This window comes from Anopheles maculipalpis, chromosome 2RL (genome assembly GCF_943734695.1).
Source record: "Anopheles maculipalpis chromosome 2RL, idAnoMacuDA_375_x, whole genome shotgun sequence".
Lineage (NCBI taxonomy): Eukaryota > Metazoa > Arthropoda > Insecta > Diptera > Culicidae > Anopheles > Anopheles maculipalpis.
The window spans coordinates 73,391,963-73,404,650 of NC_064871.1; the positions used below are offsets into that span (position 1 = coordinate 73,391,963).

General features: G+C 42.3%; 2 protein-coding genes across 3 annotated transcripts in view; one reads left to right on the plus strand and one right to left on the minus strand.

Annotated features, from left to right (window-relative positions):
• Nucleotides 1–12,688, plus strand: part of LOC126568830 (serine/threonine-protein kinase ULK2) — a 373,161-nt gene that overhangs the window by 177,865 nt on the left and 182,608 nt on the right. The window lies entirely within an intron of this gene.
• On the minus strand, nt 8,296–11,456 carry LOC126556228 (galectin-4-like). The gene is made up of 4 exons (XM_050211454.1): nt 11,430–11,456; nt 10,867–11,326; nt 10,370–10,770; nt 8,296–8,409 (listed from the first exon to the last, which is right to left on the minus strand). The coding sequence occupies exons 1-4, from the start codon at nt 11,454–11,456 to the stop codon at nt 8,296–8,298; spliced, it is 1,002 nt and encodes a 333-aa protein (XP_050067411.1).

Below are 12,688 nucleotides of genomic sequence, written 5' to 3' on the forward strand. Positions count from 1 at the left end.
TGCACCCGCAGCCAGGTGGAAAACTCCGCATGCAGAACCAGACAAAGAGGTGGATGCGTTGTGGGCAGCTTGAAATTTCCGCGGACCGGAATTTCCTTTAGACAGGACCCACATTTTCGAGGTTACCGGAGGGAGTCATTTGTGTGTGTGTGTGTGTGTGTGGTTATGTAACACGATCGAAGCAACCGTTTGCTGAAGGCCATTCGGTAGAGTGTGATGATTTATGGCACAACACTACATTCCACTAATTGAGAGTTTCGTAGGTAGTCAAGAATAAGAGTAAAAAAAAAAAAGAAAAACGTTGCACAGATTGGGTCGATAAATTTGCTCCCAAGAATCGAATTTTCTTTCATCTACACTAACACCGTTACGAATAGCACGAGAAGGGGGAATAGGGCTTGGGGATATGTGAAATTTCCATCCACCCACACACTTGCAAATGTATCGCGCGTACACCTCGCTACAACCACACAAACGCACACACGCGCGCGCACACACACACACACACTTAGAGGTATCGATTGAAAGAAAACGAAAAACTGTACCGAGAAAATCCGTGTTGCTCCGTTTTGGTTGGCGCAGATTTGTACAGTCGCTCGCTAGACGCACGTTCAGAACGGAACTACTGTACCGATCGGGCTCGCGAAATGAACTAAACAGGCGGCGCACACACCGGTATGGATCCAAGCGTGCAACCCTTCGAACGATACGGCACGGTTCGGTTCTGAAAGGGGGTTGCATTTGTCGTTGCCATTGATACGCTAGGGGTTGGTTTCGGTTTTGCAGGGTTCGTCGGTCGATTTTTTAGCTAACGATTTTTTTTTTTATGGGATTTGGTAGATAGCATTGAAAATTTGGCATTTCATAACTCCTTGCTCACAACAAAGATGTTTGACAGTTCGCTTGGGCTAGGTATCGTCTTATATGACTTATATTTTTTTATGGATCTTTGGTGACCTATCGTACGCCTCGTGTGAATGCCACACGGGTTGAAAACGCGTGCTGTCTGTTGGCGTTTAAAAGTGTCCCGTGTATTCAAATATTCAAAAATTGGATTCTGAACAACTAATAATTACATCATTTTCATCAAATTCTATATATTCTTTCGTTTTGGTATAATATTTAATAAAACTCAAGGTAATTTTATTTGAATGAATGGTTCAACTGTCAAATATGCTGTTCAGCTGTCAAGTACGCTGCGTATGATGACCTGTATGCAGGCCAGACCTGGCGTACGAGCGTACTGTAAAAAGCGATATTTCTAACAAAGCTAACAAGTAATACGGAAATAAAGTTTGTCAAATTGAAATGAATGAATTGAATTGTTCAAATCCCATCCGGAACATACCCCCGTAGCGAGAACTGACTATCCAACTACGTTGTAATGGCAAGTCTAGTAGCCATTCGATGGCCAGCGTAACCTCAGAAGGTCGTTAAGCCAAAAAGAAGATGTCTATTTGAAATACTAAAACTCATTCGAAACTTATTGGATTGGCAGGTTCTTTTTGAGTTTGGGGTCGCTTAGTCTCTGAACGCCGATAAATCATCCACTGATTTTTAGTCTGCTATTTTCTTCCTGGGTTTGATTTAACCTAAGCTGGGCAAGTTTCTTGATGTAACTGGATTGTTTGGATCTGGATGGGATTTTATACTGCAACTAAAGGTTATTTCAACTCAAACCACAAATGGTAGGGTAAGACATACAAACAGTTTTAATTGAAGCAATCAAAGTACCAATCTTACCACCAAACCCTGCACAAATTCCATGTGGTCCCGGTCTGTGCGGTCCGGAAGTAAGCATGCGCCAACGGGAAAACATCGGGTACGGACCCGAGTGGAAGCCGATGTTCCATTCTGGTCACTCAGTGCCAGGGAAGCTTCCACCCTAAAAGCATTCCTTGCATTCCTAGCCCCAATATGTCACTCTCTTGATAATCCCAGCTGGATGGAAAAACTCAAACCAACAAAAGAGAGCATAAGGCGCAGGAGAAAGAGAAGGACTCACTGTTGGAGCAAAGTGGATCGAATCCTGCCTGATTTCTGGAAGTTAGTTTTTGTTGGTTTGAATGTGTGCGTGCAATGTTGAAACGTTCAACCGCACTTCAGGCTATACGGTTCGATGTGTGCAAACGAAAGCCTACAAGGACACGGGATTTGTAGCGGGCAACGGGCAACTTTTGTGCCGTAGCACGAAGGAACTACACCAGCGCGAAATTTGTTGAGCCTAGGAAGGATAATGAAGGCGTTCCGGAAGGATTAAGCATGGGCAAGAAATCGAATGCTATAAAGCATTATTGGTATTTTGGGATATTTGTTTTAGTTGAAAAAAAAGTCTTTTGCAAAAAAAAGACTTTTTGTTTAAAATTTTTATTTTATTTTTTTTTATTCCAAATTTAAAAATGTTTAAATAAAAAATAAAAATTGGAAAGTGGGGAAAAGGTCACTTAAATATTCCTCCTACTAAAATTACACAATCAGCATTATAAGATTGTGTTAGTGTTAGTCTACTCGCTGTAGTTCAATAAAAAAACACAAGAAAAACTAATGAATGGACCGAGAAATCAGTGTTGTGCTGTGCATGACGTCACCGGCTGCTGGTGTGTATGCGTGCATGTGGGACGTAGGGCCCCGCAGGAAAAGGACAACAGAACGCCAGTGCATAAACAACGATTTACATAATCATCAGCCACGGGCAGCCGGCATAAAGTGAAAAGCCCTGCGGTAGAAGCTGCTTTCGAACGGGTGTATACGGAAATAGGTTAGGATCACGATGATTGGTACACCAACATTACCCCGCCAGTGTTTGAAACAGAAATCGAAAGTATTTGAAATACTTGTACACACGGGTCAGGTGATTGGGCTTTGGTTTATTGTCCCCTAATGACCCTCCAGTGTACTGCAGGGCAAACATTTGGCCGATGGGCTCGTGGTTCGAATTATACTTGGAAGAAAACCGATGGAAAAGTGTACCAAGAGGACGTAAGTAGTAAGAAGGTGCTAATACATAAGCGGCTGAAGGAATATGGTTAAAATGAAGCACTGTATTACGAGTTGATGCAGAGCACGTGGTTGAAAAGGTGTCTCAGAATTTAAACACAAACTACGTTGAATGGGCTGATGGGTGTTGGTTATGTGATGCATAACAGGATCATTTATCATGCTTGAAGGCGTTGTGAGTTATTAGGAAGCGTTTAACCATGAAGCAACCATTTCCCACACTCCGTTGCAGGAGACTTTTATAAGTTGAAACTTTGATTAAAAATTGGTTTTTTAAATTGGAATACATTTCTAGAAAAATTAAAAGGAAATTATTGTAAAAATATAATTTTCACTGGAGCTCAGTTTTGGATGTGTCACAGTGTTTTGTTGAACAGGCCACATTGAAATACATCTATGAAGTGAAGTGCTACTAGACTTTTCTTCTTCTTCTTGGCTTAACGACTTCTAAAAGGTCATGCCGACCATCGAAAATGGTTTTCTAGACTGCCGATACCACGTAGTTGGTTTGTCAATCATCACTACGGGGGGACGGGTCCGGATGGGATTTGAACTCCGGGGTCCTGCCGCATGAAGACCGGCGTCGCTGTCGCCTACACCACCGGGCCGCAGACTTATATTGACTTCTACTAGACTACTACTAGGTAGTCTACTAGACTTATATTGGTCCTGATTATATTTAGGTCACATACCTCTGTTTCTTTGAATCACTTAAGTGCACAAGTAATTGATTGCAACTGCACAAAAGATTAAGGTTGAGTCACTGATTCGAGAAACTATGATCGCTAATGAAATATTTGATTTAACATGCAGGAAACTTTATTCTATACTCTGCATAAAAGGATCTTCCTCTTCTTGGCTTAACGACCCCTAAAGGTCACGACGGCCATCGAATGGCTTTTACTAGACTTTTCGATACCACGCAGTTGGATAGTAAGTCCTCACTACGGAGGAACGGTCCCCGGATGGGATTTGAACCCCGGTCCTGTCGTTTGAAGACCGACGCCGCTGTCGCCTATACCACCGGGCCGTCTCCGAGGGACTCCGAAGGAAGGTACATATAAGCATAAAAAAGATGTAAATGAAAATAACAATTATAAAATAGTAGTAGAAAAATAAAAACACTATAAATTATTCAAGTGAATGAACAAATTTTCCATTTCTTTGTGACAATTGTAACAATTGAACGTTCTATAAACCCACCATTTAAACGTGAATGTAAATTCACCATCACTTCTTGCGTAACTTGTTTTCTTTCGCAAACAAAATCTCTAGAACGCAATACGTTCGCACGCCGCCGCCAGTTCTTGGCTTTGTTTTTGTCCTACGACACGACTGTGGCGCCTCCGTGAAGGAAGAACGCCAGTATGCATTGTCAGGGTTTTCCCGTCCATGCCCATGCTTACGTCATTAGCTTGGTCGGAGTGTCCTACGCTTTGCTCTCACTTGCAGGAAGGAAGTCGGTCCGATTCGCTGAGGACAAACGGACAGTAAGCATTGACATCAATCATCAATTTCGCTTCTACGGTGGAACGGTGGAAGAACAAAGCCGAAGCGTGCAAACTGGGTTGAGGGCAAAGAATCTATTTGGTCCATGTGGGTTTTAGAGTTCGGTGCGCTTTACGGAAATGGGTGCCGTAAATTGGTGAGAATTTCAATTAATATTCAATCAACCGATCGATCTCGCGCCGTTTCGGGAAGTGAGAAAGCGCGAAGGGAGCGAAAGAAGAAGAGGCACGCGAGTTGTATCGGAGTTTGTTTTCCAATTATCTTATTTGTTTTCAACGGAGGCGCTTTTCCGATTTGATCCAGTTTTTGAGAATGAGTTCTTTAAATAATGTGAAGTTTGTTTTTATTGCTCTACTTTTAAATGGTTATTTCATTGTGCACACAGTTTCAGATTGCTGTTAGGATCGAGATTGTTGTTGTGGATGGGAAGAAAAGTACTTGCATACTCTGTTTCGATAAGGAGATCAAGACTGTGGCAGACTTACACTGGGCCATCTTCGTTGCATCGATGATTTTAGTTGGTAGAATCGCGATCAATGGCTGATGGAGGTCGAAAATGGATTACATGGTGTACATCGGCAATGAAGTATACAAGACAAGACTTGTAAGCTGTAGAAGAAAGTTTTATCGGCGAACATAGGCAGGAAGCGAAGCGCTGAAAAAAATATTGGTTTCCTTAAAAAAGATGCATACAGAAATCCAGATGCTTGATATTAAAGTCAAACAAACACTAAAACTCATCTTTAATATCCTTGAAGTTGAAATGAGGTACAGATGATCTTAAATGTCATAGTAAGTGATTTAAATTATAAAAAAAAAATACAGGATATAAGACTCATCCACTAAATTTTTATTCTACTTTATTTTATTTCGTTATGACGGCCAGGCCGTATTCCTTAAAATCTGATCTTATATCTAGCATTACAACTCATTCAACTTATATCCTATTTGGAGGGTAAGCTACAGCTTGTGAAGCTACAGTAGCATTTGACTCAGGCATTCCGCCAACAGTAAAGCCGCCAGTTACAACTTTACATCATCCAAACCATTGTGATCCATTGTTGTCGCTGGCGAACCTGACGCCTATAAAACGCATGACTCCGCAACCCACAATAACCTTTTAAGGATACTGCAGCATCGAATCCAGACATTCCGCCAACGAAAAGGACACCAGTTACGACCTTAGATCTCCTTAAGCAATTTAGGAAATCTAAGGACGATTCCCATCTCTTTGGCGAAGTCCAATAGGATCCGCGAATATTCGTAGTCCTTCTGTCCTAGGATATCGCGTATCGGCATCGCCGGGGATCTCCCTGATGCCCGAACGGCTGCTAAGAGTCCGGGTCTAGCCGCATCGAACTCCACACATGACCAGAGGATGTGGTCAACGTCGTGGTATCCGTTGCTACAGCTACAAACCTTGGAGTCGGAACTGTCTATACGCTGAAGATGTGCATTCATCGCGTAATGGTTCGACGATCTACCGAGACTCCGTGAAATCAGGGAAGCAGGGTAACCTGTGGTGAAATGGAGTGCAGGAACCTCTCGAGTTCGTCCTCATCCCACATGCTCTGCCAGCGGGCCATGCACAGTTGTTGGGCGGTGCGAAGAAACTCGTGAGGGGCACCTCGACCTCTCAAAAATGCTGTCATCGGAGGCACATCATTTGGCCAAGGAGTTTGCTTTTTCATTGCCAAATACGAAATTTGTATTTCACAAACAAAACCAGTTCAAAATAGAGTTTCATTGGGGGAAATTAAGAAATTCTCTTGTGGCTAATGTTCATGTTGAAATCACATTTACCTAGAATTGTAGTTTCAAATCAAAACCCCATTACCCTGGTGGGATTTAGAACCGAAAATGGGTGTGTCTTTTGATGTAAAAAGAATTCCCCTAATGGCACACAGCATTAGTTATCTGAATTACATGGGTATATCATATTATCATTTCATCGTGTGTATTGATTGTCTAGACATTTTACATATTTAATATATTCCGAAAATTTCTTAGAGCTCAAGTTAACAAAGTAAGGACATAAAACATAACTGAAGCAGAAGCAAACATCAAACAATACCAAACAACTTTAAATGCCATGGTTTAGGACCCATCGTTGGCATTTGGCAGCAGATCCCAATCGTTGGCGTTTTCCATTAATCACACCCACACAACCACCATGGTGCCTTCACTGCCACATGCACACGCAGCTTACGGGTTGGGCCGTGCAGAGCTTTCGCTTTTGGGGCTGCTGTTTTCTACCGAACTCGGTACACGTGTACCGAGGGGAACGTTCAGGCAGTCCTTGGTTTCGGTTTCGGTGTGGTTGGTTTGCGCCTGGTGGAAATCATCTTCATTCATTCGCCGGTTGAAGAAAGTTTCGTTCATTCATCGCCCGTTCGGCATCGAATGGCGGTGGGGGGTGGTATAGGAATACTCCTTTTGGTGATGCTTTTTGAGAGAGAAACGTGAGACCAAACGTTCCGGGAAATGTTTGCCCCGTGGAAACTCATTCAAGAGCGTGGCAGAGGTGTGTCCGATGTACGCTGTGTATGTATGGGGAATTTGCAATGGCAATCGATCAGCCATGCTGGGCACTTTATGGATTTCAGCGTTGCAAATCATTTTAGCCGAACTACTCCAGCATCCTTACAGCATATTGATACACCACGTGTCCCATTTTTTTCTTGCTATTGGAAAGAAAGGAAAGTAAAAAAAAATAAAATATTGGATACGAGAGTGGGCTTGTATTGCGACGTCAATGTATCTTCGTAGGTCGGGAATCGGTTGGTCCGAGGCTGGACGAAGGATAAGCTTCATGTTGACGTAAGAAGAGATTATCGGTTGTTTTGTTTGAATGCTATCGCTTCTCTCCGCCATTTCTTTCGACCGAAACATATTGAAAGTTTGAGCACGTGTGTGTGTGTGTGTTGCTATTACTTACAAAAGAATCAATGCCAAGGAAACCTTTTTATGACGTGTAGGATGATGAGTGTTTTGTTGTGTTTCATGATCCAGTTCATGATAGCATATTTATGGGAAGGAAGGCAAATGGACCATAGTAGAATAATTAGGACGGTATTCTAACAGTCAAAGCTTTATTGGGAACTCGTTGTTGTTCTTAATGTGCTAGAAAAATGATGAGTCACAAAAGAGCAGTTGATGAAGCAATAGAATATAATGTAGAAAAGATTTTGTAATAAATAATAAGTAACTAATTGAACACTAATTGATTTGAAGTAACGAATTGAACACGTGTTTTTACACCAGTTGTACTAAACCCAAAACTTGCATATCTTCAGGCGCTAGAAACGTTATCCATCATGAGAAGGGTTACACTGAGACTTCTCTTCTCCGGGTGACACACTTATAGCAGAAACCACAAATTAATGATAGTTCGATTCTGCGATTTCTTCCGTTCGTTGTTCTGTGCTGTGCAATAAAATATTACTCCGACAACAGCTGTCACGGTCGCTACTGAATGCGAAATAAAATGAGTTCCTCGTCATGGCTAACGAACCCGCACTTAATCAATCTGCCCCGAGGGTTAAGCGCTTACGGATGATGGATTATTATCAAATTGATTACGAATAGATTCGTTCGGAAGATTTATGTTATAACTAAGGCAAAGTAAATGTTGTTTTTTGCTCATGTTTATTCGAATAATCAAACGGTTTTAGTGTTTTTTTTGTTGTTGTGTGAACAGCACTTAGTAAGGCGAACAATAACGATAGTTTAGTACGTCGTATCAAATAGAGATGTTATGCACTGTAGAAAGCATTGTTGTATGCGATCTTATTTCCATGACACATTCAACGGTGTGTTTCTGGAGAATACATATCCAATATACCCGAAAACGCAGGCAATTATCAGGAATCGAAAAAGTTTCATCAGCCCCATCGAACATGTCTGCAAAATGAGTTAAAGAGAATGAAATTAGATTCTATAATCAAATGTATGGTTCTGGATGATGAGCTGTTGCATAATTGAATTAGATATCTGATGTAATTGGCAAAATAGACACAATATTCAAGGTTATCACTCATCAATACGCTGTTATGTGTGGCACGGGTCGTGTTAGTAATTGAGAAAGGTCGAGCTTAAATGTAACGATTTGATCTCCGCTATTACGTTTAGTGTGAAACGATTAAACGACGCTAATTGGTGAATCATACCCGGGGGATGCCGCAGCATAGAACAACTCTTCCATACGGTGACTCAAGTTCTACACGATTGTAGATTGTAGTTCTGTCACCATATAAATCTAGGAAACCTGAATTGTTTCGTTCGGGAGGTTCACATAGTCTTGAAGATTGGGGACACGAAAAATCTGCACCCTTTTCCAGACCACGAAAAAATTATACGGCGTTAATAATGGCTTACATGGAATGCATAATATGACAGATGTTAGAAACTTTATAAGATTCCCAACGCCCTGCCAGTTAGGAGGCACCAAGAAGAAAACGAGAGAAAAGAAGGATCAGAAAAGGGCAGGACGAGCCCGCCCTGGGATCAGTTAGGAAGCGATTGAGCAGTCGAAAACCAACCACGGGCGGTAAAAGATCAGAAAAACGTATATAAGCGCGCGCGAACAGCGGACTAATTTATAGTTATTTCTTAGAGCTTACCAATAAAATAAACTAGACAGAAAAAGCAAAAGAAGCCGCATTTCGCTTTTCAACAACAGACATTTTTGATTCAAAGCTAGCATGATCTGTGCTTTACAAAGTTAAAACCCTATAAGGTATTGCATTCTTTTAGAAGAAAGACACACACAAGAGGCGTCTCAGAATTGTTGTAGAAATTTATGTGTATTAAGTTGAAGAAACTATTGGAGAATATTATTTTCAGCCAGTGGCGGATTTAGGAATGAAAGTTTTGGGCCTCTGCATTGGCGGATCCGCCGATCCGTGGATCCGTCGTTTGAGCTCTTGGAGGAATGGAATATCTGCGCCCATCTTATTCTTCTTGGCTTTACGACTTTCTGGGTCACTCCGGCCATCGAGGGAGGGTCCGGATGGGACCTGAAACCCGGTCCTGCGTCCGAAGACTAACGCCGCTGTCAGCCCATCACTATCAAAATCAAAAGTGTTAAATGTGCTGAGCGGGAGAAAGGGAGCCGACCTGACATAGTAGGTCGTTAATCCATGAAGAAGAAGTAGATTATGCAAATGTAAATTTGATGAGAACAGGTGCTTATCCTCTGCGCTATGAGCTGTGCAATGTTAAACAGATCTGTAGATCAGATCTGGTGAATAGTATTGATGAATATTTGAGGATGAGGTTAAGTTGATCAAAGCGCAGTTTTTTTTAAATTTTGCTACTATGCTTATAAAAGATACTTTGGAAGACACAGAGAGATATTTAATGTTACATTTGTAATTCTTTTTTCATTTGATTTTACAGTCTCAAGAGCTCCTAGCTTGACACCGTTCACTAGATTCCTTGACTAGATTTCATCCGTAGCAGGTAAGTAAGTCCTGCGTATTGGGTGAAGCACATTTTTTGAGCGCCCTAGGGCGCTACAGCAGAAACAGTCTGGTCGGGATTCGATACCCGGTTCTATTAAGCAAAGGCCGCCGCCTTGACCGTTGGAGTACCCCGAATAATTTATATCATCTTAGACTATTGGAGGCAGCGCCATTGAAGCTAAATTAGTCCATTATTGCATTTTGAAATGTTCGTTTAAATCAAAACAACTCATGATTTGTATTACATTTAACTTTTTCATCACTTTCAAACTATCAAATCGCACGTTCATATTTCCTACGATCACTACTTGCTCACTTCTCACACAATTCACTCATCACCTCAAGCTCGCACGTTCGCCACTTCACGCACCGATATACGAAACAATTTCAACTCTTACCAGAACCATTGCCGGCATAATTTCGGCATTGTTCATTCGCAGGATGGGCCACCGATTTGTTCTTTGCGTTTTGACGCGCCTCTTGCGTTGTTCGACGGCCGGTTGGAACAGTGGCAGAAGGTGAGCAAGATTGTTGGCAAACCTCAACCCGTTACCATCGCTACCGGTGGCGGGCGCATTGTGCGCATTTGCTTGCAGCTGAGATGCTGCCAGCTGCACAAGCGGTAACACCTGCAGAACAAGCTCCTGGAGATTGTTGCCATGGTGATGATGTGGTCGTTGAGGTGGCTGCTGTGGTGCTTGTATAGATCGTTGCTGTTGCTGTTGGTGTTGTTGTTGTTGTGGTTCCCGTTGTTGATGCAATATTGGGTAAAGCTGGGGCAATTGCAGTGGTGGTGCTGCTGTGAAAAAAAGAAGAAATAAATATAAATTGTCCTCCAACACATATTCGCTGACAATCGTTATCGTTATGGCGCAAAAACGAATAAACGTCTTACATGGTGTTTGTGGCCGGTGCGGTTGCTCACTCGTGGTCACATTCCAATTTTCATAGCTAATTGCAAATATTACACAACCACTGGAGACGAACAGATAGCGGGCAGTTGTGAGCGGTGTTCGATAGCTGAACGTGTGCAGCGGTGTACCGTGCAGGAGTATTTCGTACCCACTGCTGGAGGGCACAACAGTGAGCTCAAAATCCTGACCACACTCGATCGGACAGTTGTCGACGCGTTCCTCTTGCCCAGTGGAACAATCGCTGCAAAGATGATTACGGACGATTTCCTTCCGGCCAGGATGAACCGTGATGTACAGTGGTAGGTCATCCTGAGGATTCAGCAAGGCTTCCTTTTGCAGTATGATGTGTATCGTGTTCTGGGGCTCGCGGAAGTGACCTCGTAATTTAATTCTGGAACCATATCGTAACTCTCCCGGCAAACGTCCTACGTAGGGCAGTATCTGACATTGTAAACCACCGGTGAGAGAACAGAACAGAAAATTTTATCATTACCGTGAAATTTAAATTTTCTTTCAGTGTCACTAAATTTCACAAAGTGCTCACGGGAGTAAATATTTGTAAGTTGGCCATATCGCTTCAGTCGTTCACTACGATCCTGCCCGTGTAACGGTTCGCGTAACTGTGAATGGGCGCAATTTCGAACGATCTGTATACGATCAACTTGAGCCCCACTCGCTGGGACGTCGGTGGAAGAATTTCGAAAGCATAACCTTGAAAACTTTCTGGTAATAATGTTCAATTTACGTTTGCGTGCAGGAAAACACAACAACAAAACGATCCCGCTCGTTCGTTGGGTCAAGAATTTGGGCCGTACGAATAAAAAAAATAATTTCAAAAGTGAAAGGCGATCCGCAAAACGCACCATCCTCTCCGTACAGTGCTGGCTATCGGATGGAATTGTGAGAGCTTTCGTTTTGGTTGTCGTTTATCTTGCCCCCTTGTTGTAATTTGGTGCTTGTCCATGTGGGAGAGGGTGTCGCGAAATAAGTTCATGGTTATCGGTACTGTCGACATGTAGACGCAGCATGGCCAGGTTCGGATCCCTCCCCCGAGTCACTCAGCACATAGCGGTGTTTTGGAGCCAGCGATCCCGCACTGACTCGTCTCGACTGGGTGGTGAATGTCACGTGACGAAATGTTTTCGGGATCAATGGATTTGGCAGTCAACAAGCAGTCTGGTGGGCGGAAGTTGTCCATTTGTTGTTTTTACTATTTTCGTGTTCCTCGAGGTGAGTGCGACACTGACGCCAAACCGGAACATGGTGTGGATTTTGTAAAACGTGTTTGGGAACTCTAAGCTAGAACAATGTTGAACACCTCCATTTGAAAGGGATATTCGAAGTATAATTTGCTGATGTTGAAATTTTGTGGAGAAACTACAGTTTTTCTCTTTTTCTCTTAACCATTGCCATTTAAATTTCTTTTATTTCGTAGCGATTTGGACCCATAATTGCCGAACTGTAATGTACTTGAAATTTCCTGGCTTGTTATCTCTTTTTCACCTGCCCATGACTTGTTGCGGTTAATGTTTTTGAGTTTTCCTTTTTCACCAAAAAAGGTTCAAGGTCGAATATTGGTTGGTTGTCAGTATCGTGGGAAACAAACATAAACCGGTTATTTTCACGTTTTTTAATCTCTTTCTTTCTTCTTTCTTTGATTGCAGGGTATCCTTGCATTTTCTCTTTTAGGATACAGATAAGTTACGAATTCCATTGGTATAGTTCCAGAAGGTATCAGCAATTTTCTGGTGTTTTACAAAAATAATGTAGCCAGTTTCATATTTTGTTGGTTTTGTTTTGTTT

Bases quoted from the DNA above. Each gene is read 5' to 3' on its own strand.
- LOC126556228 (XM_050211454.1), bottom strand. From the start codon at position 11,456: ATGGCCAACTTACAAATATTTACTCCC. The intron at 10,771-10,866 runs GTAAGACGTTTA...TTTTTTTCACAG, and splicing joins GCACCGGCCACAAACACCAT to CAGCACCACCACTGCAATTG. The intron at 8,410-10,369 runs GTAAGAGTTGAA...CTCATTTTGCAG, and splicing joins TTATGCCGGCAATGGTTCTG to ACATGTTCGATGGGGCTGAT.